The sequence below is a fragment of the Anopheles ziemanni genome, chromosome 3 (genome assembly GCF_943734765.1).
Source record: "Anopheles ziemanni chromosome 3, idAnoZiCoDA_A2_x.2, whole genome shotgun sequence".
NCBI lineage: Eukaryota > Metazoa > Arthropoda > Insecta > Diptera > Culicidae > Anopheles > Anopheles ziemanni.
In genome coordinates, this window is record NC_080706.1 from 70,997,825 (window position 1) to 71,024,751 (window position 26,927).

Here is a 26,927-nt window from a genome sequence, read left to right on the forward strand (position 1 = left end):
TCAGCTGGGCGCTATTACCGTTTTGTCACAAAAGTAATTGATGATCAGGCTGAACTTTTGACAATCGATTTCGAATCATATTTCTTGCGTAAAAAGCACAAGTAATTATTTATCCACTTTGAAGACGACTTTTGTTCTCATGACAAGACCTTGCCTCCTGCAAAGATATTGCTGCACAGAAAAGGTTGTTGCGGCTAGCCGCATATCGTGATTAATGCGTGTTTCGTGTATTCACATTCACTAAAACTATCGATCCTGTCGTCACAGAACAATTAGTCTCGCCACAGCATTTATTCAGCAGCCGTACGATGGAGGTTGTAGAATTACCAAAACTAGAGAACGACCAAAAATCATATGCGGGCATACCGGAGGCCGTGTTTGTGGTGAGTAGGTGTTATGTTAATGCCCTTTTATGTCAATGCACTGAAACGGTGATTTGTACGAGGGTGAATAGAAGCGATGGCAGTAAAGTTATGAATAAAATGTACTACAAAATGCTTCGCTGATTAGGATGGTTATTTATCAGCCCAATAGCTATTGGATTAATGTTTTGGTTTGTGTACTCCGTCCCGCCGCTCTGTGCTAGCGATAGGCAACCGCAAACCCTTATACGCTCTAAAAGATGTATCTTTGAATTGATTGTATCCATTATCATTACCACTGCTTTTCAGGACGATGTTGAGAAGTACATGAAGGACTCCGGCAACGAGGACAGTGTAGAGAGAGTGCTTAAAAACTTCGATGAGCAGCACAGCAAGTATCGTTTCATGGAGTATAGCATGATTTCTCGTAAACGTCGCCTGCGACAACAAATCCCAGACCTAACGAAAAACCTGGAGATGATAAAGATCCTACGCGACCAATCGGACGACCAGGAGACACAGTTCCTTCTCAGCGAGCAGGTGTTTGTGAAGACCACAATGCCCCCCACGAAAACGGTATGCTTATGGTTGGGGGCTAACGTTATGCTGGAGTACCCTCTGGATGAGGCGGAGGAGTTGTTACGTCAAAACAAAAAGTCGGCCGAGGTGAACCTGCGGTGCCTGGAGCACGATCAGGAATTCTTGCGCGACCAAATCACCACTACCGAAGTCAATATGGCACGCGTGCACAATTATGATGTTAAGAAACGGCAAGCCTTGAAGGCCTCCGGGGAGGACAAGTCGTAACAAGGAAGCATCAAATGTTTAAAGAAATTGAAGCGAGGGAAATAAAATTGCATTTTTGACTCTTCATCGTTATGTTTTATTTAGTTAAGTTCATAGTTCATGCTGGCTGGAATGATTTTCATTAATTCTTGATTGACACGTATCGCTTTCATTGGTTTTATCGCTTACCGATATGGATATATGCTTGCCACCTTTCTACTTCCGAGTTTATAACATAATTTGAGATACGTGCAGCTAGCAGCTGATGATGGCAATTCATGGAATGACACACATATTAATGAGCGGCATTGATAAATATGTGATACAAAACGAACAAGCACTTGGCATTCAATCATAACTCTACCTCTTGTTTTGTTAACAAAAACCATGCTAGCAAACAGAGGAATAACGTTATCGATTAAGTTTTCACACGACGAATCCGTTCTTCACACTGATATCAAGCCTGTATTTATGATGGACGGGTCATTGGATTATTCATTATTCCACCAGTGGAATAATCACTACTATTCGAACGCCTGATCCGCTAGAGCTGACATGCGTTTATCTAAACTTATACGCATAATTAGTTTTGATTCTTATCATCTCCCTGTTTCTCCGGCTCTTCTGACTTCTCCACTAGTGGCACGTTTTGTACTTCGTCGGTAGGTGCATCGGTCTTTGTACCTTCGCCATTTTTGGCTTGTTCTTTTGTACCAAGCGGTGCCGCCTGTGCTGCACCCATTTCCTCAGAAGCAGTGGTAGGTGTGTCGACGTTCGATTCCACGCTCGCGTGCACCACCGCAGTGCCGTTTTGTGCCGCTGTTTCGGAATCCAAGCTCGATGCTAATTTTTCGTCACCGGCCGTGTTTGGCTTGCTGGAGCTTAATTCTTTTTTCAGCTGCTCAATTTCTTTACGAGCATTTCGTAGCTCCTGCCGTAAAATCTCCACATCCGTTTCCTGTAGTGGATCGCCCAACTGCTGCTTAACGAACTCTATTGCGTTTTTGGGACGTTGTGCGTTGCATTTTATGAAAGCTTGTGTCAAGGCGTCGAGTACTCCTGTACTTTCCAGGTATTTACGGAAGTCTTCCTTAGAAACATCAATCGGCTACGGAGAATCGAGGAAAACAAGCGTTCGCATGAAAAGAAGCACGACAGATGGAAAATGCAGCGCCAAGGATCCAAGCTTACCTTGTAGGTACCCATTTTTTCTTCGGTTTCGTTGGAATTGGTCATAACTCGAAATTAGATTTATCCAACGCAAAGAGCACCACGGATCGATAGCTGAATTAGAACGTTGGTTATCAAACTGCATCAGTTCAGACTAGAGTTGGCATAATCAGGATTCAGAAGATTCGAAGATTCAATTCCTAGACGGATTCCAAAGATTCGAATCCCATCTGACGGATTTTAAAGATTTGAATCCCATGTGACGGATTCCAAAGCCTTGCATTTTTCCATTATGACCAACGTATGAACAAATAAACTCTCAAACGCAAAGCATTTTGCAGACGGATAAGTTTAAGCAGCAAATTTTTTTACGTTCTACATAGCTTTAGATAAATAAACTGTGTGTGAAACTTTGGTCGTAATTTTAGGCTTTTTTTTAAATTGGTAATTAACTTTTTAGTTTTAGAACCAATTTGGACATAGGATCCTAAAATAAAAGTCCTTTACAAAATCAACAGCTTTATTTAAGGTAATATTTTTCTATTTTTTCTAGTTTTTAAGAAATTCAACTGCCATCAATCACAAAATTTGAAGCATGCGTGTGGTGAAATAGTTCATTTTCAATTTATTTCATGTCGAACCATTGAAATATTTTCGTGACTTTGAAAGTCGTTCATAGTTTTTAAAATAGCTGTTATGTATTATACGTTAGAGCTTAATTTCAAAATAAATTATATATTGCTTCATAAATGGTTTCTTATTTGCTAGAGATCACTTGAAATTAGATCAAAAATTTAATTTAAAAACTTTTTCTTATTTTATTTTTAATTTAATTGTTTGTAAATCCATTATCATGGATCAAAAATTCTTTCGGACGTTTAATGACTTTCTCTCAATCGCAACCACAAATTGTGATATTTTGTAATACGAAAAAATGTATTGTGTTTAGGGTAACAGCATTTGAAAGGTAACAACTTGATTTATTAATTTAAATTTTATTGGTCTGCTCACTGGAAATACATTCTATATTATTTCTGAATAACAATATAACGTCATGTTCCTCTTTACTTGTGTTCGTTGTACTGGAGCAGTCACCTTCCTTGCAAGCTACCAGCTCCACGACGGAATCCAACCGGATCTGGTTGAGATTTTGTAGATTATGTTGGGCGAAGTGTACTTTTGATTTCATTGGGCTAGAAGCCAAACGATAAGGATGCCATTTGCTTCCGAGCCGTTTCGAGTGACTATGTCGGGCTCCTATTCGACGTAGTCTTCCGTGCGTTAGTACCGCTGCTGATTCGCTGACCACCTTCGCTTGTGCCACAACGGAGGGGTACAGTGTAGTAGGTGCTATCAGCTCGACGACCGTAGGTTCCCGATGCGTGGACATCTCAACCGTACTGCACTGACAGTTATTGTTCAAATCGACTACCTGACAGGGAATACTAACCGTCGCAGAGTCCATTCTGTACGATGTGGGCTAGATGTCCTCGAGTTCTCAGACCGACCAGGTCAGGCTTCAAACTGCTACTAAGATGGTACACGTCGTTGGCGTAAGGGCGTACATTGCTGCATCCAATAATGCGCGCTTGTAGTTCGTTGTATTGCTGCATTTTCTGGCCCCGTGTGGAGTGTTATTGCGATCGTTTCGTGCGCTTGGGAATGGGTTGCATCGTCGCCTAAATATAACAGCCAGTCCCGCTTATTGCGAGAGAGGCGGAGATGCCCTTTCCCCGCTGTAAACGTTGTTGTTATTGTTATGTTGTTATTATACATAGTTGTGTTACTTGCTGGGTTGCACCCAACGAGTTTTTAACACCTATATACAGCATTTAGCATTGCACTTCTTATGTTGGTGTTTCTCCAAAACATGAACATGCCGTTGCCCCCACTTTCCCACCTGCTCGACATTACTTTCACCCGATCGAAGGAGGAGGGAACCGGACGGGCACAAAAAAGGAGTGATTTAAAACAATATTTATGGTGAGAAAAACTACCCTTCGCAGCCACTTCGTACTCCTCTCTCGTTCTATGCGATGCCGTTGTAAGGATGTAACACACACTCACCATGTGCATCGTCTCGTTGTCGATCCTCCTTAGTTGCTTCTGGTGCGTCACCAGCTTTCTGCTGCAACTCCTGCAAAATGGCAAAAGAAAATGGCGTCCCGATTGGTGGGAAAGCTTTCGGTATCCCGGTATACACACGGGGTAAATGATAAACAGATATTGCAGTCCCCGATTAGAGGTCGGTACCACACTATCCCCAAGCTGCCCAAACAAGGAGGAAAAGGAATTGGCTACGGAAGACCCACACATACACTCACACACACACGGGGAGTAAGAAAATAAACACGGTAAATAATAATCAACAAAATAGTTCGGTGTTCGCCAGGGCTTCCCGCTCGGGTTTACCATTTAAAACAGCAACGAATAAGAAACGGAGGAGCATGTTTCTGTCTTGGGAGATCCCCAGGATGTGCTGGACAGGGACAACCGCACTGCCTGGCTAACGAGTGAGAAGAGGGCCACAGGCATACCCACGCGCACATGCAGACCGCTTGTGCCGTGATCGTTTGTGTTATTGCAATTTGTGTGCTGCACCGAAGGCTACGCGAGACACTATAGTGCACAAACCATTGCCAGGGAGTGTACAGGCAGGCAACAATAATACAAAACTAGTGCACACCCAAGCACTATATCCAAGGGAAACACGCCTTTTTAGCCTGGGAAACCCCCGACCTCCCCCCCACAGACAGCCCCGGGGCAGGTGGTGAGGCTCGAAGCAGGAGATTGATGAAAAATACAAGGAAATATATCCCGACAACTCTCCCTTGGTTTCCTCCTCGATATGCTCTCGTTGATGGGTGGTGCGGGGAGGTTGTAGGGGGAGTGATACCTTGCCGCCATCTTTGTTTCCCGTAAGCATCGCGTATGGTTCGCATTCGTTGGGTGGATAATAAAAAGGCCAAGAGGAATAATGGCCTGCCGTGTGATAGACACACAAATTTGCCTCCACAAGAAGAAGATGTGCAGTAGGTATAGTGCAATCGAAAGGAACTCTCTTCCCCCTTTTGACGGCCATTATTGTTGTGGAAGAAAGCGACGCCCCGATTGGGTATGGCTTTCGTCCGTGCTTACGGCTACACACATTATTGCCCCAACAGTGGCAACAACGCAACAACGCAGCAGCGCCTGCCAACAACGCCACATCAACAAGAATGTACACTACACAATATACAACGAACGGCGGCGCACCTACACTACTACTGTTTTTTTCCGCATGGGGCAGAAGGGAGCGTTCTGTTTGCGCCTAGTTGCAGCATCGTTTACAGCCGAAGGATTTCATCGCCGTCTGCCTGCAGCATCCCATGGCCTGCCTCAACGTATTTCTTCGTGCGCAAGGATGGCGGATGCGACCAGAAGTTTGCCTCACAAAGGATACCTTTGCTCTCTGTGCGTGTGTGGGTTTATGGTTGAGCGGGGCGCCTATATACTAAGCATTCGGGAAGAGTTTGACGAAACATGCCGAATGGGACCCGAACGGTTTGGTTCGGAACCGACGGGTTATATAAAAGAGTTGGTCTGCATGTTTGCTTCCAAAGTAAAGCTTCGAATTCAGTCACATTTTGACCGTTGCCTGGAAAACACGTGATCAACAACTGTCTTGCGAAAAAAATGGATCCATGAATTCTACTGTCACTGAAGGAAGTAAGGCAGACAACAAACCAATTGTCCTGTTTGAATTATTATAAAAAGCTCCTTCTGTGTTGATTGGATTACACAAATGTGCTCTCAAATTAGTTTGATATCCATTCAAAACTCCAGGGTGCAATTATCCGACCATGTTGGTTAGAACAGTTCCGATCACTGGTTAAGATAACGCTTTGCTTTTGTGTTTAACATGTAGAGAGGCTGTTTGAAACTCAAAAGAGGCTGTTTGAACCTCGTAATGTTTAAAATACTCGCCAGAAAATCATTTTCATCATCATAATCATGATCAATAATTTCGCGTAATAAATACTGTACATATTAAACTAAACGCGTTCCTGTAGATACATGAAATCTTCATACAAGCTCATTAGAAAATTGATAATAAAATATTTATAAATATTGTTAAATAAAAATTGTTTAGTGGAATCAAAATTCCGTTCAATACCAAAATTAATAGACGGTTGCAAGAAAAAGTTAATCAAACTATAATCGTGTCGAAATTCCGTGTTGTAATTTGTTTGACTAAACGATTGTAATAGTTTTAGCCAAGAACTAAACATTTGATTTATGTATCTTTAAAACAATGCAATGACCAGATAATTGATATTGTTAAAAAAATGTAAGAACAATTTTAACCAGATTGTTGACAAAAAATGTATTGGTAAATACTACGGGAACGGTTCTTCGGGAACTAAAGTCATGGAAAAATGGATCCTTCTTGCATTATATATCTATGTTATCTATAAACGCGAAACAATACTTAATAAATTAATTCTGATACAAAAATATTACCTTCGTTAAAATACTTTAAAAAATTCAATGTATTTGCTAACACCGACTATTTTCGAATGAAACAAAATAAATGGCACCTTGTTTACTTTGTAGTAATAAATTTCGGAAGGACGAAAAAATGGACAACTTTTATTGACTTCATTTTCTTTACATGTTTTGATTGAAAAGTTAGCTGAAAAATAAAATTTGCATTAAAACCCCGTTACGATTGCTGGAAAAAGGCCGGTGGAATTCTGTAAAAAATCTAAGATGAACCCAAATCTGCAAATAATTATGTCTGAAAAAGATTCATCTATTCGAGGAAAAAGTTTGATTAAAAACCCCTGGTTTTCCCGTGTCATTACCCGGATTATTGCCGTTGTCAGCTGCTTCCGGTACGTCCTGGCTCACTTCCTCGCTCTTGATGCTGGGCGATCGCTCGCTGTTCATCTTTCTTCCGATATTGAATGATCGTTGCGCGTTTTCAGGTTTCGAACAAAACTGTCGAGATCGAATGCTACCGGTGCAAACTGCAAAACCCTGCGAACCGACTGTTCGTACGCGCGCGAACTCCCGACGGTACCGTTCGAGCTGGCCCGGTCCAGCGGCACTACAACACAACACAGCGTCAAAACATCGACTGAAGGGGATAAAGCAACACAAAACATGTTTTATATTAAAATGCAACACAACACACAACCGTTTGTTTTTGCTGCGCGTCGGGACGTGTGGAACGGAGGAGGCATGGTGGGTTCCTTCGCCAGCGTGTGTAGCATCTTTTCGACGGTCTCGGATCAGCCGAGCTAGTGTGCGAGTGTGACGACGACGACGACGACGACCACGACGACGGTGAAAATGCACAAGATGATCGCACATACGGACGATGGAGACGCCCGGTGGTTGGTGGAAGGCCGACTGTTTTCCCTGGCGGGGACGCTCGGGTTGTGTATTTGTGTTTATTTATTATTTACATACACATCGCAAGCGCTCGGTTGCAAATGCTGTTGCCGTTGCTGCTGCTGCTGCTGCTGCTCCGGCTTCTACTGTTCGTCTGCTGATGCTGTTGACGGGGCCAACTGCTGATCCTCCAACGTCTCCTACGCGCTCTCCCTGCACTCGGTGCTTTGTGGGTGTGCGAAAATGGTTGTGCGCGTGACTCAACGGAATAGGTTTGAGTGAGAGAGAAGGAGAGCGAATGCGAGCAGAATAATAGCTCCTATTGCTACATAAATACAAATTAAATACACCCCGCGCTTGTTGTGTGTTTTGCCGACAGCGTTGACACCCCCGATTGCACCACGAACCTCATCTAAGAGCTTCGTCTTGAGGGAGTGTTATCCTTTTCCGGCGGAGGCGCTTGCGAGCGTGCTTGTCGAGATGCAACGGATGCACTGTTGCACAATGTTTGTCCGCCTCCTTGGTCCGCAACGATCGCTTGTTGTGTTGTAGCAGTTTTGTCGCTGGCGCTGGGTCGAGGCTGCAATCGTTTGTTGTGTGGGTATATGCGACCAATACCTGCACTCTCGGGGAGAAGGGCGTTTGGAAAATAGTCCAAATACATATATTTTCCCCGCGGTGCTAGAAAATAGTAAACTGCAACTTCGTCCTTCCCCGTTCGCTCCTTGGGATGCAGCTTCCGTCGTGCTGTGTGATTTTCCTTTTTGATTTTCTTTCTTTATATTTAACTCGTTCTTTCCTTTCTTCTTCTCCGCTCTATGTGTTGATGCACTTTACCGATGCACTGATATACAGGTTCAGCGAATCAGAAGCATCCGTTGGACAGATCGAGCCCAGCGCAACTGCCATCGAAGCTTTTTCTCTCTGTTTGACAACCCGATTCTAGTGGAAGTAGGCGTGTTACTCCGTAAATGTGCATCGAGAGCTTTTCACGCTATGCCTTAACAATCACTTTCTTCGTGCGAAATGATGCCATATTGTGCAGTGCAGGACTTGCAAAACAAGAAGGAAGGGATAGTTGCTTGCACTTTCATAGAATGTTTTCATTTTTGTTATTTTCCTTCGAAGCAAACATGTTACTGTACATGGCTGTAGATGTACACTAACGATCACGTATCTTGTAGTCAATTTTTACGTTGGTTCATAAATCACTATTTCTTCAAAAAGACTAGGCGCGATGAGTAATTCAGGAACGTTATAGACCACACCTTGAACTAGACCCATCACCTATAATTTGCAAAAGGTATTGATTACATAACCATTATAAAACCCCAACGAGTATTCATTACTCTAACCCTTTCAAGAATATGGTTCTAATCGAAATAAAGTGGCTTATGTTCTACGGACACAAGGGAATGGTAGTTGGTGTTGCTGGGTAATTTTTTTGAGTTGGTAATTTAAATGGTAAACCTATTGATTTTCCATGGGATACATTACTTAGATGAAAGATACCGGAAATAAATATTGCTACCATTGTTTGTATTTAGTTAGCGAAGAAGAGTCGGCTGGCAATGCTATAGGAAATGAATATCACTATTACCTGTTAGATATTGAAATAAGATACAAAACCTTACATTCACCTTTAATTTACTCCGCTCATTTATTCTCTACTTCAATTTCCCTTTAGAAAGGTAAACATCTTTAGATGAGTGTTGTTCATTGTGTCAGAACAAAGTAATAAATTTTACAATTACTTTGTTTTATTTTATTTCACATTCAAAAAGTTTGACAGGTTTACTTTACAGAAAAAGATGTTTAAATAGTTGAAAAAGCCATACAAAACAATACGGCTTATTTGGCCTGAATCTACTGTTGTTGTGTTGTTGAGCTATTTTTAATGGAGACGCCTGGTGCAGAATGATCACCGAAGGATGGAGACGCATGGTGTTTTATCTTCAATCGCCATCAGAAAAAAACTTAAAATTAAAATAAGTTAAAAGTTGAACGGGTACCGGGTACAGATCAATATTTATTCGTAGTATGTTTAATTTATCAACATTTTGAGTGTCTTTTACCAGCAAAACTTAGCTTTCCCATTTATTTGTAATATAAAAACCATTGAATTTGAATGGGCCTTCTGAAAACTATTCTAAGATAGACATCAATTCTGCAATCACTTTATACAATACAATCGATTGATTGGTTTAACTAGATTTTTCATTGTATTGTAAATGTATTGAGATAATAATGAGATTTACTGACCTTGCTTGTTTTTACTGTACATTTTGCACTAGCTGCAAACATACATATACAAAATAAAGTTTTTTACTTAAATATGTTATTTGCAATCAAAATATTTTGCAATTTTTATGATATTTGAATTTGATATATTTCTATTTGCTATATTCATTCTAATTCAATCTAATCTTCCCAGATATTTCTTTTTATGCAAAGTTGTACCAGCTTGTGTGCTATGATTATAACGCTTGGCTTCAATTTCACATTTTCGGTCTCTCGTGATCATTTCTTCCGCCTCCTGAAGACCAATTCTAATCTTATAGCTAATTTTTGAATTCAATTTATAATCAGAGGGCGATTATAGAAGATTGGTTAATAATGAATATAGAAAACTGACCAAAAACTTTCGCGGGGGCTCAACCGGGATAACAGTGAATTCCAAATACCTTGGTTTAATTTCATATTTGTTAAATTGGAATTATTATTGACGGTAAACAAATATTATTGTATGTTTTTTTAACGCATTAAATATCTTCTTCTTCTTCTTGGCGTAAACGACCTCTTGGTCATGCCTGCCCGTTAAGGGCTTACGAGACTTGTTTCCCTGTTGTACGTGGATAGTCAGTCCTCTCGTACAGGGGAGGGTCCGGTCTCGGTTGGGATTCGAACCCACGCCGTCGAGGTGGTGAGCCCCGGCGCTCATGAGCCGATTTTCTAACCGGCGCTACGGCTCGGCTGTCGCAGACCCCAATTAAATATAAAGTTTTTAATAAACCGAAAAGACGCAAATGCATAGTGTATTTGTTGAAGAATAAAATCGGATGTCTACAAAAGTTAAAGTCTTATTCAAAAAAATTACTCCGGCTGAATGGACAATCAACAAGGAAACAATAAAATAATTGAAAGACAAACGGATACTACATTATCATCTTGTGCTTATTGATTATGTCTAAAATTATAACATTTTGCTTTCTGATGCCATTAAGCTAGAAATGCATCACATCAAATAAATTATGAAAATAGGTAACCGAAAGTAGTCTAGATTTTTTTGCAGTTTCCTTATTTCTTCTATTGAGCCAAGTGGATGACTGCAATAATAAAGTTAAAAACATACTAGAATTAAATTAAAGTAATTGGTTGGTTTAATGTTAACCATCATTTTTATTTTGACTTGGACAATGTTGCTTGCATTCATGGATGGAAAACAAGCAAATAAAAATTACTATTTCAGATAAACACTGAAAAAACATCATAATTACCCTATGCTTAAGTTTAATAATTCAACTTTTATAAAAACATGTAATACAATGAGTAAAATGGTTCACAAACTTTAACTATTATTTAACTATCTATTTTGTTGTCAGTTTACTTGCTTTTTCTAATAAAAAACGCAAACATAATTAGAAACGGTATGAAATCCCCACCGGTTAATGTTGGAGAATATTTTTATTAGCTTTGCATAAAGTATCCGGCGTAATGAATGCTGAAAATGGCCTTCGCCCCACACTAATTCATAACTAAATTGTTCAACCGTGCAAACAAATTTACAGCCGGCAAATTAAATTCTTTACACGTAGTCCTCGTTCTACCGGCTCGCGATTATATACTTGAAGGGAGCTTTCTGTCTACACGCAACAAAGTTCCGCTTCAACATGAGCGTCTGGCAAAAGCTTTCGGTCGAAGGAAGAAAGCACAACTACGAAGGGCCTATGTACAAAATCGGAGTCACCCACAGTCTTATGTACCTGCTGTCGGCAACCGTGGCCTGTGTGTTTTTCGCTGAGTGTAGCCTTAAGCGGCCAGCTGTTTTCGCTGACTGTTGCCCTTTTTAAGGCCACCCTCAGCTCTGGTTGGGGTTTGGTCGGGTCCTTTTACATAAAGGCCGCCATCATCCGTCTGTCCTTGGAACGGCGGTTTAGGGTGAAAAATGTTCTTCCATTAAGGTACTTTCTTTGCGACTGTCGCTGCTGCTCCCTGTGATAATCATGTGGCCAGTCTGGATGCCTCGGAATGCTTCCGTCGCGGTCTGCGAAAACCCCTCCTGCCCTTAACGCCCACGAACGATGCGTTTTATTGAGATTCGGGACTTCGGTGGCAGAGAAAGGGCAACGCCGGGAAGACAAACAAACGCACCGCCGTCTGGGTTGATACGCTTCGATGATGGGCGGCACGATGCGGGAAACAAAGGGAAGACAGACACATGCAGGAAAAAAAGTGGTGGAAAATGCGCAAAAAGTAACGGAAAGCACCCGAAAGAATAGGGAAAAGGTGTTACGGCACTTTCGGGATCTTAATTTCCATACGGTCGGGCAATCGATAAGTGAATGAAGTACCGTTGGAGGATGGAAAAGTTTTGAGTTTCCTGGCAGAGAATAATTCAAGGGGCCGCTAGTCGATTGCTGTCCCTGCTGTCGGCCTTTTCCCCTTCTTTTTTGATGACTCTGACTCTTGGGACTGATTGTGCGGCAGACGATCGATTTGACATTGAGGATTAGTGGAACAATTCAAAGTGTGTGGATGAGATTTAATTGTTGATCTTTTAAAGTAAGAACTCAGCGTAGTTGGTACCTTTTTACATTGATTTAATTTAATTACATATTTTGAGAGCTTATTACCGATCAATTCTTCATTCAATTCTAACCAAAATCAATCGAATATTGTTGTTCGTTAACGCTCATATTTTTCTAAAATCAACCTTACCACAAAGTATAATGTGTAATAGTATGGAGTGCATAATTTTAACACTTTGACGGCCGCACAATTCACGGTGTCACAACGCTTTCCGACCGGCGCGTTTGCACTAGTTCCTCCGTATCTGGCCGCCCTGTTTGATAATTCTTTTTCAATCTTTATTAGAATTTACGAACGAACAGCAACGCGCCCTGTGGAATTTGTTTACTTTCCATTTGATATTTGTTTACATTCAGTAGTCTGTGGTGCTTGTCTGGTGACAGCGTTGACAGCACACCAAAATGATGTGATCGGATGCAAACTGAAACGGATCCATTACATCTATAGATGTAGCCGGCTGTCAGAGTGTTAATAATAATTGGAATGTCTAAATAAATAAAAATAAATAAAAAATATAAAAACTTCATTAATCCAGTTCTACTTAAACGTTTTGATAAGTTATTGGCATCAATAATTTGATAACAATGTGAAAAATAAAATACAAAGCAGTAGCATTTATACCTTCCAAATCTTCTAAAAAATCTTGATCTCTTAACCGATCAAGTTTGGTCGAAATCATTATTTCACATGATATATTGTAATATCTTCTTTCTTTAGCATATTAAAATGTACACAATTAAAAGTACTTAAAATACAAAGAATGCCTTCAAATTTTTAAAACTTCTTTCCTTTTGCGATTCATTGTTACTCGAATCCATTTTTAAACTTTTCTTTCCCCAAGAGTTCACGTTTCTTTAGCATTGCTTCACTTCGATTTTTTACATCCTTGGTCGGTTGTTCAATCTCGTTGCTTGCAATGCAAAGAACAACAGAAAAAGTAAGCACAAACATACGCACATTTCCAACCACAAACAGACAGACACACCTAAGGACACTCATTTCACATTAGAAACAGACAACCCTGCGTAAACAGGGGAAGAAACAATTTTCCTCTATAAACAATGGAAAATTATAGAAAAACATTGCAAAACTCTTCATCCCCATTTGCCCCGGCTTGCCGGCGTCTGGCCGTCCGGTGGGAATGTGTTTGTGTTCCTGTCTGTGTGTGTGTGTGTGTGTCTGAAGGGGAGGGTGGCTCTAAAACGGAAACACCGACACCGTGTCTTCTGTGCCGTTCCGCTCGACCTTCGTGATTCTTGAGTTCCCGGCCGCTGGTGGCCGATTTGGTCAGTAATAGGCAAGTGGTCAAGCGGAAATAAATGGGTAAACAACAGCATCCACCTCTAACGAAAGAGAGAGAAATTCTAAGGATGAGGTTTCGCAACGGTTGTAATAAAATAAAAGCGTAAATTCAAAGCAGCCGAACGCAGCGAAGGCAGGACGCTGTCGTCATCGCTTGTGTCTCCTGGAGCGAAATGCTTGTGTTTCTGTTGCCGGACGGTCGCTTCTCAGGGCATCGAAGGATAACAGTGGGGCCGGATGAGAGAAATGAGAGCAAGATGACACTGAAACGGGTAGAAACAACAATACAGCAAACGGCAAACATCAACACGGGGCTCTTCGCAATGGTCGGCATGGATCGACGAGATGCGAACAGGGTTCTACCGCTTTTTTAAGGGGGTTTAGTCGGAAGGAAGTGTGCTGCATCGCCCTCGGGGAAGGAAGTGGAATGCGGACGGTGGAAAGCAAAACACGCTCCCGACGAATGGAACGGATGGAACGAAATGGCCAACTGGCCACGGTGAGGAGGGTTATCGTCTAAAATAACAAAAATAGTCCCTTAAGTCATTTTCCTATATCATCAATAGAAATGTCTTTCTCGTATTCGGTAGCCGGGAACGCTTGTCCGTTTGTTTCACAGTGAATTAGATGAACGCACAGTGAAGAGCGCAACAACAGCATTTATTTAGATATGTATTTTTCTACAATTTTTGACGATCGGGATTACCATTACTCCACCCCTTTTAAACGTTGTGTGACCCATGGCTTAATGGTTGTTGGAATATAGTAGGTGAACTAGGGGAATACAAATTATCCAGATCAAAGGGAAATTGTTGATCAAATCAGATACATTTACAAAAATAATTAAACCTATTTTTTCTCACTTCTTAGCGTTCTTCACCAAACATCCTTACGTTCACTGTTAACTGTGAAGTTTAAAAATTCAATTAAACCGATACTAGACATTATCTTTCTTTAAATTTTATAGTTTTTAAGTTCATATGAATGCTCAGTAAGCGTCACAATGTTACAAAGGAAGCCAGTATATAAGCATTTCTCATTACTTTTAAGACTCAACTGATGTTAATTCGGATGTGGTCCATCCATAAATTTATAATATTGAAATTCCAGACTCATACTTAACGATTTAAAAATGTTGTTTGTTGTATGAAATAAAGTCCATAGTCAACTAAAGCTTCAAATAGATTAACTCAGTGAGAAAAGTTTTCAAAAAAAAAAAATGAACGTCTTGAAAACTTCTCACGCTTGAAGTTACCAATTTAAAAAAAGAAACATGTGTATCTTCTAATATTATGCACAGAGGTGTATTATGCGAGCCAGCCAAGGAAAAGCGGTGTGAGAATGCGACCGTGCTTCGTGCGACATTCGATACGAAAGTTGACGGAATTGTAGATGACCATCTCGATCGTCCCTCGATTACCTGCTCCTTGAGGGAACCAGCTACTGCCATCCCCTTATTCCACCCTCTTTTTATTAACAGCAAACTGTGGAGTTCCGAAACGTCCCGCGGCGTTTGTTCCGTCCAGAATATGGAACCATATCCACACACCAGCCTGGACAGCCTCGAGAGTGGACAAGTGAACGTCTGGCGGTCGCAATTGGCAAAAAACCGTGTCGCCAACAATAGTCAAATGCCAGAAGGATACGAAAAAAAGGAGAAGCATGAATGAATGAATGAATGAATACGGTTCCTTTTCATTCGAACGCCGAGACACGCACGGTTTATTCAAATAGTATCACCTACGGGCAGTACGCTGTCATCGACGTCGTCGCCATCGTGGTCGTCATTTTTCTGGCACTGGTGGAAAATATTTCCACGATGTCGTAATTGTTTCGCGCTGGTGTTACCCCTTTCTCCTTCTTCTTCGTTTTGTTCGCTAACACATGAACACATTTTCCACACATTTCGAAATCCTTCCCCTCAAATGGCTTCCGTGACACTTCCCGAAAGGGGGCTAGTATTTTGTGCTCTCGATGATTTTTTTCTATCTTCGTTTTGCTTAATCTAGTCTCCCGTGGTTTGGCCCGAACGGGTAACGGTGTTCGCATGTTGGGGAAGTTTTAAAAAAAGAAAGGAAAATAACCACACTTCACCAGCGTCCGGGATCGGTCAGAGCATTCCAATGGTCCATAATCACCTTAATTAATTTTCCAACGCACCGCAAAATCTGCCCAACACTGGGCACAATCGGAAAAAGTGCTGCCTCAGTAGAAAACAATGTTGAAAAAAAGCAAACACCCCGGCTAGGAAAGGAAAAAGTTTGACACGAGTAAATGTGTTTCCTCTATTTGTCTTCCAGCACACCCTTGCGTGCGTAGTAAGCGCCGGTTTGCTTACTTTGATTTCTCACCCGCATGGAGACACGTGAACATGTTTGTGTTGGCACGTGGATCTCACCAGGCGGGTGTATAGGCGGGTTCACGAAAGACGCACCATGGTCATCCCAAAGCTAAAGCGAGACGCGGCACGAAGTGAAACGCAACGGTGAGTAATGAAACATTACGGAGCGGATGAAACCGAAAAAAATACGTAACTCCCAAAAAAGGAAACCCCTGCTTCTCAGCTTTCAAGCAGCTGGAGGATACGGTCGGTTTTGGGTAAGAGTTTTCCGGCCCAGCAAAATGGTAGTAGATCGGAAAAACTGCTGACACTTGCTCTAGACAAATGGCCCTCTGTTCTTCGTGTTGCAGCCTGGTGTTGCCAGAGGCAAAGGCGGTGGGAAAACGTACGGGTCGTTGGATTGGTCGAGAAGAAGTTGGGTGCATTTAAATCGGTAGTTTCTTGGTTCTTGCTGGCCATTGGTATGGACAGCAAACGGAAAAGCTGTGACTATTAACAAATTAGCACACATCAATCAGGTGCTCGATAAGTGAGTTTGTAGTGAATGTAATAAGTTGCTTTAATCGTAAAGTTTTTTTACAAATCGCTTAACCAATAATAACTCAGTACTACAAACTTGTGTTTGGCTAAACTGATTCAAGTATTAATTAGTGAAACATTTCAAAAGGAATTTAAAGACTTGTTATCCATATTATTCAAAAATTTAACAAAATCAGTTATAAAATTATAAAATGATATTTTTCTTAAAAATTGAATGGTTCTAAAAATTATACAATGAAAAATAATTATTGTAGTAACTGAATGAAAATCCATAAATACCTGCTGGGAATCCTCATTTATAAGTGACATAAATGCTGTTACTGATGACAGTATCAGGTTTTTAAATCTTTATTTTTATGATGCAATCAAATGAATAAGAAAGTATTTTTTTAATGATCATCAAAATAAATAATTTTTGTTGGATTTGAAGAGATTAAAGTTCGAGAAGTTGGTCTCTTAGATATGCTTAGGCAGAGTAAAACCATCCAACAACACTTCAAAACCCTTTATTATTGTGGAAAATCATAGTTGATTCATTAAATTCAAATCCATCCGGTTCAAATATATCATAAGTATACCAAAATTTACCCCATTTCTATAATGATCTTGATACATTTCATTCTTTGGTAATTGTTTTCGGGATTGTTGACTATTTTGTAAATGAAAAAATATTTTAAATTTTTTCAAAAGAGTCTGCCAATAAAATACTAACATTCCAACAAATTTTCCAGTATTCTGATGAGCTACATTACCCTAACGTTTCTCAAAAAAGTCTAACAATGTTCATCCTAAGTCCGTGCATAGGGGGTGGGCTTTGGGGTTCCAGAAAACCAGCAACCACCTTGTCGTTGTCATTGGCAGAAAAGTGTGTGTACTTCCAGAGCAGGAATTACGTGTATCTGTCCTCTAATCATCCCCTACATTGTCCTCTCGGTGGGAAGCGATATTATCTGCCCCTAGAAAACTTTCACCCGACTCACCCACACGATAAGCCCGATATGTGGGTACGCTTGCTTTTCTTAGCTTTGTATGTTTTGCTTGCCAACACCAACAGCACGGTGCTTTAGCCACCCCACGTCCTACACCGCGCGTCGTGCCGAGAACCGTTCAAACATTTTCCAATTGATTTTCGTATTTTCCCTCATGTTATTGCTTTATGTTTATCGTGGCTCCTTTGGTTTGGGGCTCGCCAGCATCACTCTGTGCCCTTCCCGTTCGCTCCACCCAGAGTGCCGTTTTATGACCGAACCAACCGAAGTTGCACCCATAAAACATTCGGTGAAATGGAAGAAGTCACTGTTGGATTATATGATGTCCGTAAGAGAGATTTTGGACGAATGTATTGATGAATTCTAAAAGAAGCCATAGTTGATGACGAAAATGGTACAAAATTACTTCTTGAGCTCTAAGCAGTAAACCCATTACCGGAATTTTTTTTTTGTCGTTAGTTCAAAATAATTCTCAAAAGTGTCATCCAATCATTGAGTTTCCCATAGTTCGCCCCAAATCTGCTGCCCGAGCAAACTGTGTACGTGCGGGCGTTTTTGGTTTGGCAGTTTATTTTTGCTTACAGTAGCTGTATTTTCTTTTCGGCATACCGGCAGTTGGTGTTGTTTTTGCTTTGTTTTTCCGCTGTATTACGAGCCAAACAGATATACATATATTTCTGACGCTCTGTTCCGTCGCCCCAGCCAACGTTTTTATGATGTGTTTTTTTTTTTGCTTACTTGCTTGCTCGCGTCTTCCGCTCCTGCTATTGCTCCACCATGCATTGATTGTGTTTATTGCCTTTACGCCGATGGTGATGGTTATGATTGAAGGCGGTCCCGGCGGTTGATCGATACAAAGTGCCAGCCACTGTAAAGCCACAAATGGTGCGCCCCATAATCGAAACTGTCGCAGGATGATCGTGCGAATAAAATTATCATTAAGTTGGAAAGATTTGGCTGTTTTTGAACGCGCTGGGGAGGGTTGCAGTGCTGGTTTGCGCATATATAACGCCATTGTCTGGTAGTGCAATTGGATGGGTGTGTTGAAGTGGTGGCCGTTTTAAGTGGGCTGATGATGTTGATTTTCTCGTATCCGTTCCTTTCTTCTTTTTCATTTTAAGGATACCGACAAAAACAAAATTTATTTTATGGTCAAAACCCGTTTGTCTAACGTGTAAAGTAAGATTCGACAAATAGATCGTAAAAAAGGCATGTAGTATCAATCTTACAATTTTGCATATGTAAGGATAACTTTTGTGAATACAATCTATGCTTCATTTCAGACATTTTATTCGAACTACTTTTGTCAAATGGCGTTGTTCCGATGATCAATTAAACTTCCAATTACAACAAGCATCGGTGGTTCAGTGGTAGAATGCTCGCCTGCCACGCGGGCGGCCCGGGTTCGATTCCCGGCCGATGCAGTAAACTATCCTTTTTTTGTTGTTTTCTCATATTTAATGTATGCAAAAATTTATTTGAGTAGAATTTCAATGAATCTTAACCATATCACCAAACATTTATATATCTTTGTATGCAAAATAATTAAATAACCCGGAGAACAACGATCCTCTGACATGACAGATCATCAGAAGTAGCATTAGCTATTTCGATGCCATGCTACTTCTTCTCATATTGGTTCCCATTCATACTAATTTTCTTTTCATGTTGAATGAATCTTACCTAAACATTCATAAGGCCCAACATGAATAAATTGATTTTTGACAGATTAAGAAACGTAATTCATGATTGCACTGGCGAGATAGAAGATAACGCCGCTTCTTTTGTACTGAATCCTTTTTAATCAAGATCATCGGTGCATGTACATGTACATAATCATCATCTTTCATCATTTAGGATATATCCATTCATGCGTGACAAAATGGCTAATCATAAAAAGATTTTCCTAGCGCCCAACGTGGGGCTCGAACCCACGACCCTGAGATTAAGAGTCTCATGCTCTACCGACTGAGCTAGCCGGGCTGAGTACTAATATGACAATATTATTACAATTTTTCATATAAGTTTGTATGTTTCTCCTTTATTGTGCGAAGTGATCAACAAGTGATCAAGTTGTCAATATTATTAACAAATTATCAAAGAAACTATATAAGAAACCGCTATTCAATAGGAAGGATCAAACAGGATGTTTCAATGTAAATACAATATTTGATGAAATAACCAAAAGTTAGGTAAAACTGGTATTTTACCTTATTGAAGCTCGAGCTTCGACAGCAAAGACAAATTACAAGCATTTCCTCCACGAATACATATATTGATACACACTGAAGGTCCTCGCTTTGTTACAGAAAATCCGATAAGCAAAATGTTTGACTTTCATCTCCCAGATTTTTTTTACCGATGTTTGCATTCGAATTCGATTGACAACGCGCAGTAATATGTCGTGGACATTGTTTGTGTCTGATACAATAGATGACCTCGCCGTTCCCTGACGCCCCAACGCCCATTTTTGGGCTATTTCTGGCGACATTCAAAAAGAAGAATGAATTGGAAGGCAACGGCTGCCAGGACATGGTGCATGTTGATGAAAGCAAAAGGAAAACCATCGGCGAAACACAAAACGTTAAAAAACGAAGAAAACAAGCCTTGTGTGTACACAGTGAAGGTAATAACGGCCCGAATTCCAAGCAACAATGCTACACTGGGTGAGAGGGGATCGGGTGGAAACAGGATCGACTGCCGTCTGTCGTCCTCAGTAATGCCGGGAAGCCGATTCGCACGACGGAAGGGCAAGTAAATCGAAGTATCGGCGACATTTGACAGATGAGCGGCGGCGGTTGATGCTCAGAAAAGGCAAAACAAATAAATAACCGTTTTTGATTGGAATGCAAACACCTGGCACCGTTCGATGTCGATCGGCTGCGTGAGGAAGGAAGTCCTTCTGGAGGCGAAGCGAATACTCTCGCAAAGGCCAGGGAAAACTTTCATAAACTCACGTCAAAGGCAGCATCGTTCTTGCCCGGCAAGGGATGTAAAAATATTTTGACTAGATAACCAATAACACGGCAAGATCAACTAACGGTCACCGAGAAGCTACATTGATGAAAATAGCGGCAAGGAAAAAGCTTCATTCTGACCATCCAGGGTGAAATCCAAATAACAAAATCCGTCTGAAGCTTGATGGAAGCGCAAGAAAACTCATAACTTTTCCTACCGCAATCAACCATCATTTGTATCTAGAATGTTGCTCCACGGCAAGAAAAGTCATAAAACCAATGGAAAAATAATTCAAGGGGATAAAGGGGGCGATGGCTGAAGTGCAAATTTTTCCGGAAGTTCAACGAAATCAACCGGCGGCCCCTATATTTTCAATCGCTAAGAAGCCGGAAGCTAACGAGGTACCGCGAACGTGACACGTCCCGAAATCGTGTTGTGCTTTTTAATGGCAGTTTTAGTTTTATGGTGCTCAAAAATGTGTGAATATTGAGGAGTCCTGAGTGACTCTAAGAGAACCGGTTTCCATGAAAAGGGTGTTAAAATGAAGGGGCTCATAAAAATATACTGAATAATTTTATGTTTTCATACGTGATAAAATATAATTAACAAACGATTTTAAAAAGATCTGTTATTAATTTTAAGAAAATAGTTCGGATGATTTAAAATAAAACTCAAACTCCAATAGTATTCTAAGGATGGCATTATACAAACAAAATATAAAAGCATAAATAAGACACCAACCTCAAGAAAAACCCCTTCATGTCGATATGAATAAAGTTAAGGGTTTTTTTTCTGTGAAATTGTAATAATAATAAACATAATAATGTTACTTAAATTTAATCAATTATTAAAGTATTTAGTCTACAGCAAAACAATCACTTCCTTTAAATATAAAATAAGATAAAACATAACAACAGATATTAAGAAAATGTATGTATCAACATTGCTTTACAAATCAATGTTCACTGTGAAAAATTTCACTAAATAGTCAATAATTGCCCTTGTATTCTTCGACGCGAATTTAAATGGCCACTGTTTTTCTGTAAGACGCCCTTCGCACAAACCTACCAATTTTCGCGTACTGGCGCTCCCTGCCACAACAAATCGCTTGTTACGGCGCGTTCTAAGCCGAAGGGTGGGAAATGTATTTAAGACGGCGTCTATCACCCCTTCCCAGTCCGTTTGGCCCGGCGTGTCCGACCGGTGGCGGTGGAAAAATCCACCAGAAATTACCGATCGTTCAATTTATTGCGTCTGGCGCGGCCGCCGATGGCGCGTCTTCCAATTGTCTTCGCCCTTCGGCCACGCAAACGCCACGCGGTCGGAAAAGCAAGCAAATGAGCTTGCACGGGGACCAAGGGGAAAGCCAAGGAAAAGGAAATGTTGAAATGGGGAAAACACAACATGAATATCGATCGAGATTTTCCCGTTTTCCCACAGCGTCAACCGGCAGGTCTGAGGGGAAACTGTTGCCGGCCGTTTGGGTACACGCAAAGAAGGGAAAAAAGCTTCCGTACCAAACGGTCCGAGCCGAAAGCTTCCCGGGCGGAGTAGTACATAAGAAATCGCACCCCACAAGTACATAGAGCAGGAGTAAGTTAGAACGGAAGCTGGGCTTTTCTATCGATCGTCCGCAGACAACGGCGTTCGCTCGGCTCTGCGTCGCACCGAGTTTCCCAAGCTCCCGCTTTTCCGATTCCAACCTTCCGTACAAGCTGACGCCCGAACGGGACGCGAAGATTGCCTTGGTGTAGCCTTAAAGTAAACAATCGCCGGTTGGTGTGGCCCTTTCGAAAAACGTTCACTTGCAAACTCCAGTCGCTCTAAGAGAATACCACCGTTTTTGGGGTGGAAAAATAAGGTAAAAAAATAAAAACACAAATCCCGCCGCACGCAAGGGAAGCTAATGTATTTCTTCCTCGATTTGGGTACACTTTAGTAGCGTCTGATTTTTCGGTGCGTCTGGAAAATATATTTTCCCCTCCACCATTAGGGTCCGGGGTGCGCCCATGTGTGAATGATTTCTTTACTGATTCCCCACGCGTTGATTTTCCTACGGGCCAGGGAACCTTCTTTTCATTTTTGTTTCCCCGTTTATTTTTCCACGGGTAAAAGATACGGATAATTTTCCGGTGCGTTTTATTATTAACTGACCGTGTTGGGGCAAGGTTTGGGAGAGTTTTGATTGCGTGTAGCATTTTGGAACGTTGCTGTGCTAACGTGTGCATAAATTTGCTTCCTAATTTTTGTGCGTTTGTTTTTTCGACTTTACTGAGGCTCAAAGATGATTTTCGAGGATCCTCAAAGGTAGATTTTTCACCCGTACGAGTTTGGCAGTGGGAGGGAAAATGATACCTTTCTACCTTTGTTAAATACCGTGAATAAATACCATTAGACGGATGAACCCCCACTGATTGTGGTGCGCTATTAATAGGGGTAAGATCATAGGAAAAAAATAGAATTTGTGTGTATGCTGATGTCTCTCTTCCACACTACATCATTTGAGCAATTACCAGACGTTAAGGAGTGCAAGAGAAAGTGACTCAAGGTTGAAGTTACTGTTTGTTCTACTAAAACATCTGGCAAATTTAGGTAGAAAATGTTATCGGCCGTTCCATTCAATAACTTTAATATTGCTTATTACTATGAACTATTACAGCAACAGCTAAAATCAATGAAGATTGATCTTTCGGTTCTTAAGAAAATACAACAATGCATTGCTTTTACTCGTACTATATAATTATGGTAATTTTTTTCTTAACAATTCTTTTGCTAGAGCTTATTCTTGTGTTGTGTTGTTGAATATCTTCAAACTACTTTTGTCAAATGGCGTTGTTCCGATGATCAATTAAACTTCCAATTACAACAAGCATCGGTGGTTCAGTGGTAGAATGCTCGCCTGCCACGCGGGCGGCCCGGGTTCGATTCCCGGCCGATGCAATAAGAAACATTTATTTTTGATTAAGTTTCGTTCAATGGGAGTTCAGTTTCTATTGATGTTAATTTTTTATACGTGCTACTGATCTTTCCCAGGACGCGTACTGAAAGGATACGCACAAACAATAGCTATGATCATTTTCATTTCTTCATTGATCGCGAATGAAGAAAAGTGTATCGTTTTCTCGCTCACTCAATGCTCCTTTTACAACCGTTTTTATTTATCTTTTTCTTAAAGGAGCAGCAATTCATTCATGCATGACATGATGGCTTCTCTATCATAAAAAGGTTTTTCTCGCGCCCAACGTGGGGCTCGAACCCACGACCCTGAGATTAAGAGTCTCATGCTCTACCGACTGAGCTAGCCGGGCTGTGTGCTGAGGGATGGTTGGTAAATGAAAGGATGGCACTGGATCTGAACGGGTGATCTTCATCACTTCGTTCGAGAAATAACAATTTAGGTAAGTAATGATCACACTTTTCGTACTCTCCCTCAGCTTGTTTCATTACGATTGCATTGGTTTCATGACTTGTTTTTCATACAACACTTTAATAGTAATTTTACAACAAAAGAAATATTCTATTTGAATTAAACTGTTCGTTTGATTTCCTTAACCTAAAGAAACATATTTAGCTAACCTGCTCTTTTAGGATAAATATATGTGTTTCTTTTGAGAATTTAAACCATGTAATAAAATATGTTTATAAAAAATTTCTATTTTAACTTTATCAACACGAACACGCCTCTCCACAATCAGGCTATAATTGCTGCCAAGCATCGATGATATCATACATAATTAATTTATTGACAATGCTACCCAAGAGGTCCTGTTGACACTGAGGCTGGCTTCTTGGAGAGTTACCAACGGTGAAACAATTCATGGTACCGGTACCAAATTTAGTCATTGTTCGACGATTCCCTTGCGACTAGAAAGCATCGCAATGCAAACAACATCGGCAAGTTGTTAGGGCGGGCGGTCGGGTTCTTCAAATTTTCATGCCAAGAAAGATCGAATGTTTACCTTGTAATAAACGTGATTTGCCACGATGATGCTGCCGCAGCTCGGTTAACACCACCCCAACACTGCACGGGAATGTGTCCGGAGCAATATGCGTTGGATCTCGCGCTTCGGAAAGGATAGACCTTTCCCTCGTCGGAGACAGCGAAGAAACGAAACCGAAAGTCAAATCTTCCTTCCACGAAAGCCCCACCACTCGCACTCTCCCCCCAATGGATCATGTGTGTGTGTGTGTGTTTGGAAAAAGAAACCGTTTACCTTTACCGCTAACGACGGCCTAAACGCAAGCAGCGAAACGCGGTTCTCCAAGATGAATTTATAATTATGCATCCGCAAGCAAAATTTTCGCACTGCACCGAGGCCGCTCTCATCTTTGCCGGGACGGGGTGCCGTCTTTGGTTTATTATTCTTTGTCTGTTTCCTTTTGTGTTGCAAGCCAGTTTTCCGCGGTACTTTTCCACCGATCCGGTCCTGGTGGAGAAATGGGGTGAGCGGATCGGCGGATGTAAATTATAAATGAGATATTCTTGATGAAATTATGGAAATAACGGCGTTTAAAGACTCTTTCTCTCCCTCTTTTGTGTTGTGCATATTGTTTTTTCGCCAGTTTTAAATGATATTCTCTTTTTCACTGTCGGCTATGTTAAACAATCTTGTCTGTACAGCTGTCATAGAAGGTGACACTCTTGCACCATCTCGCGTCGAATTGATATGTTTTCAGAGCCAGATGTCAAAAGATTAATACAAGGCAGGATTCAGAAATTGCAGTACGTCGCAACGGCAAGCGAACTTAAATTTATAAAAAAAATTGGTCATGTAGTAGAGTTGTTTGCTACGCTTGTGTCTGAATTTTTTGCAAAAACATCACATTTTCTATTAAAAATTCGTGCAACAAGCAACGAGACATTTCCTCGATGGCGTGGGTTCAAATCCCAACTCGAGCCCGGGCCCTTCCCTGTGAGAGTCTACGTACACAAAGGGATGAAGTCTAATAAACCGCCAATGGGCAGATATGACCTCAGACGGTCATTACTCCAAAAAGAAGAATAAGACACATTTGGAAAATGCAACTTCCCTGGAAGTACGTATACTTTTTATTCATGAAAAAGAAGTCGCGTAAACGAATGCGAAATTTTCGTCTATTTCATCCAACCTCTCCAACCTCTTCACAGTTTTGCCCGGTGGTTATTTGGAGTGCACCTACTTCGAAAGCACGATCTTATGTGATTGTAAATTTCCATTCACTTATTTGACTCTAATCGAAGCAATTGAACAACAGTTTTGCTCATTATTGGCAAATTATTGCAGGTTACTGTCACAAACAACAATTATACAAACTTGTCATCAATCAATCAATAAAATCCTAATTTTTTTAGAAAAATATATTTTTTATTGGGACTTAGTAGATCAAAAACTATATAAAATGTAAAAAAACAGTGTGACAATTTTTTGAGCCATTTTCGACTTGGCCGGATTGTGAAGGGGTTAATCTATAAAAAGGAAATAACTAATGTGCACGATTTTTCTCATGCTTCGCTTTTGCCTTTCCATTGAACTTTTCAATCCGTGTTACATATGGACACACACACAGTGTCTCCTTAGATTTATGGCAATGCAAGGGCAGCAGCAGGCCGATTTTTACAAAATGCAAATGCGACAGCGAACTGCGCGACACTTTTGGTCGTGTTTATCCACTCTGGTCGGGGTTGCTGCACATTGGCTCCCGGAGTGAATGCCGTCAAACGGCCGCCACTGTTGCTGATTGCTGCAGCGTCGGCTCAATTACGGATCAAGGGGAGAACATCAGTGCTCGACAAGACCTGAATCGGTGGCCCCTTCTCCCAGGGGGCCGGCGGGAGGCACCGGAAGCGTCACAGGAATCTGTTAATATCTTTCTCTCCGTTTCCACTTTTTTGTCGGCGGTTTGGGGAGCTGCTGCATAACGCAAGCATCTATTGTTGTTAATTAAGTAAATAACTCCGAGCAGATTGGGAGCACATAATCAAGTTGATGCTTGGGGTGCCCGCTTTTGGATCTCGGCGAAAGAAATGACGAACCCTGTTCTTCCCCCATATATCGTATCAAAGCATGATGGTGTCATCGATACTGGGACATAGATCCGTCCAAATTGATCCAGTTTAGCAGCAGGGTTTTTGTTTCAATTGCTACGAGGGAATCAAGATGTTGATTTTATAATCCAATTGTGTGTAGAAGTATGATCCCATATAATGATATTATGTCAAACTTTTCAATGTGTGGTCAAATTTTACTTGTTTATTATGCTTAAATACAAAGAAACGACACACAATTTTAAAACCTCTATTATATCTTTCTT

At 41.0% G+C, this 26,927-nt stretch overlaps 2 protein-coding genes and 4 non-coding genes across 6 annotated transcripts; 3 read left to right on the top strand and 3 right to left on the bottom strand.

The window, feature by feature from the left end:
* Positions 1-169: 169 nt before the first annotated feature.
* Positions 170-1,229, top strand: LOC131283970 (prefoldin subunit 3). The gene is made up of 2 exons (XM_058312818.1): positions 170-383; positions 672-1,229. The coding sequence occupies exons 1-2, from the start codon at positions 309-311 to the stop codon at positions 1,167-1,169; spliced, it is 573 nt and encodes a 190-aa protein (XP_058168801.1). The 5' UTR covers positions 170-308; the 3' UTR covers positions 1,170-1,229.
* A 1-nt stretch (position 1,230) lies between these two features.
* On the bottom strand, positions 1,231-2,472 carry LOC131283971 (c-Myc-binding protein homolog). The gene is made up of 2 exons (XM_058312819.1): positions 2,340-2,472; positions 1,231-2,256 (listed from the first exon to the last, which is right to left on the bottom strand). Exons 1-2 carry the CDS (start codon positions 2,382-2,384, stop codon positions 1,732-1,734), a joined length of 570 nt encoding a protein of 189 aa, XP_058168802.1. The 5' UTR covers positions 2,385-2,472; the 3' UTR covers positions 1,231-1,731.
* Positions 2,473-19,031: 16,559 nt separating this feature from the next.
* Positions 19,032-19,102, top strand: Trnag-gcc (transfer RNA glycine (anticodon GCC)). The gene has a single exon. It is a non-coding gene; the product is annotated as a tRNA-Gly (tRNA).
* Positions 19,103-19,588: 486 nt separating this feature from the next.
* On the bottom strand, positions 19,589-19,661 carry Trnak-cuu (transfer RNA lysine (anticodon CUU)). The gene has a single exon. It is a non-coding gene; the product is annotated as a tRNA-Lys (tRNA).
* Positions 19,662-23,505: 3,844 nt separating this feature from the next.
* On the top strand, positions 23,506-23,576 carry Trnag-gcc (transfer RNA glycine (anticodon GCC)). The gene has a single exon. It is a non-coding gene; the product is annotated as a tRNA-Gly (tRNA).
* A 295-nt stretch (positions 23,577-23,871) lies between these two features.
* Trnak-cuu (transfer RNA lysine (anticodon CUU)) lies at positions 23,872-23,944 on the bottom strand. The gene has a single exon. It is a non-coding gene; the product is annotated as a tRNA-Lys (tRNA).
* Between the last annotated feature and the right edge of the window lie 2,983 nt (positions 23,945-26,927).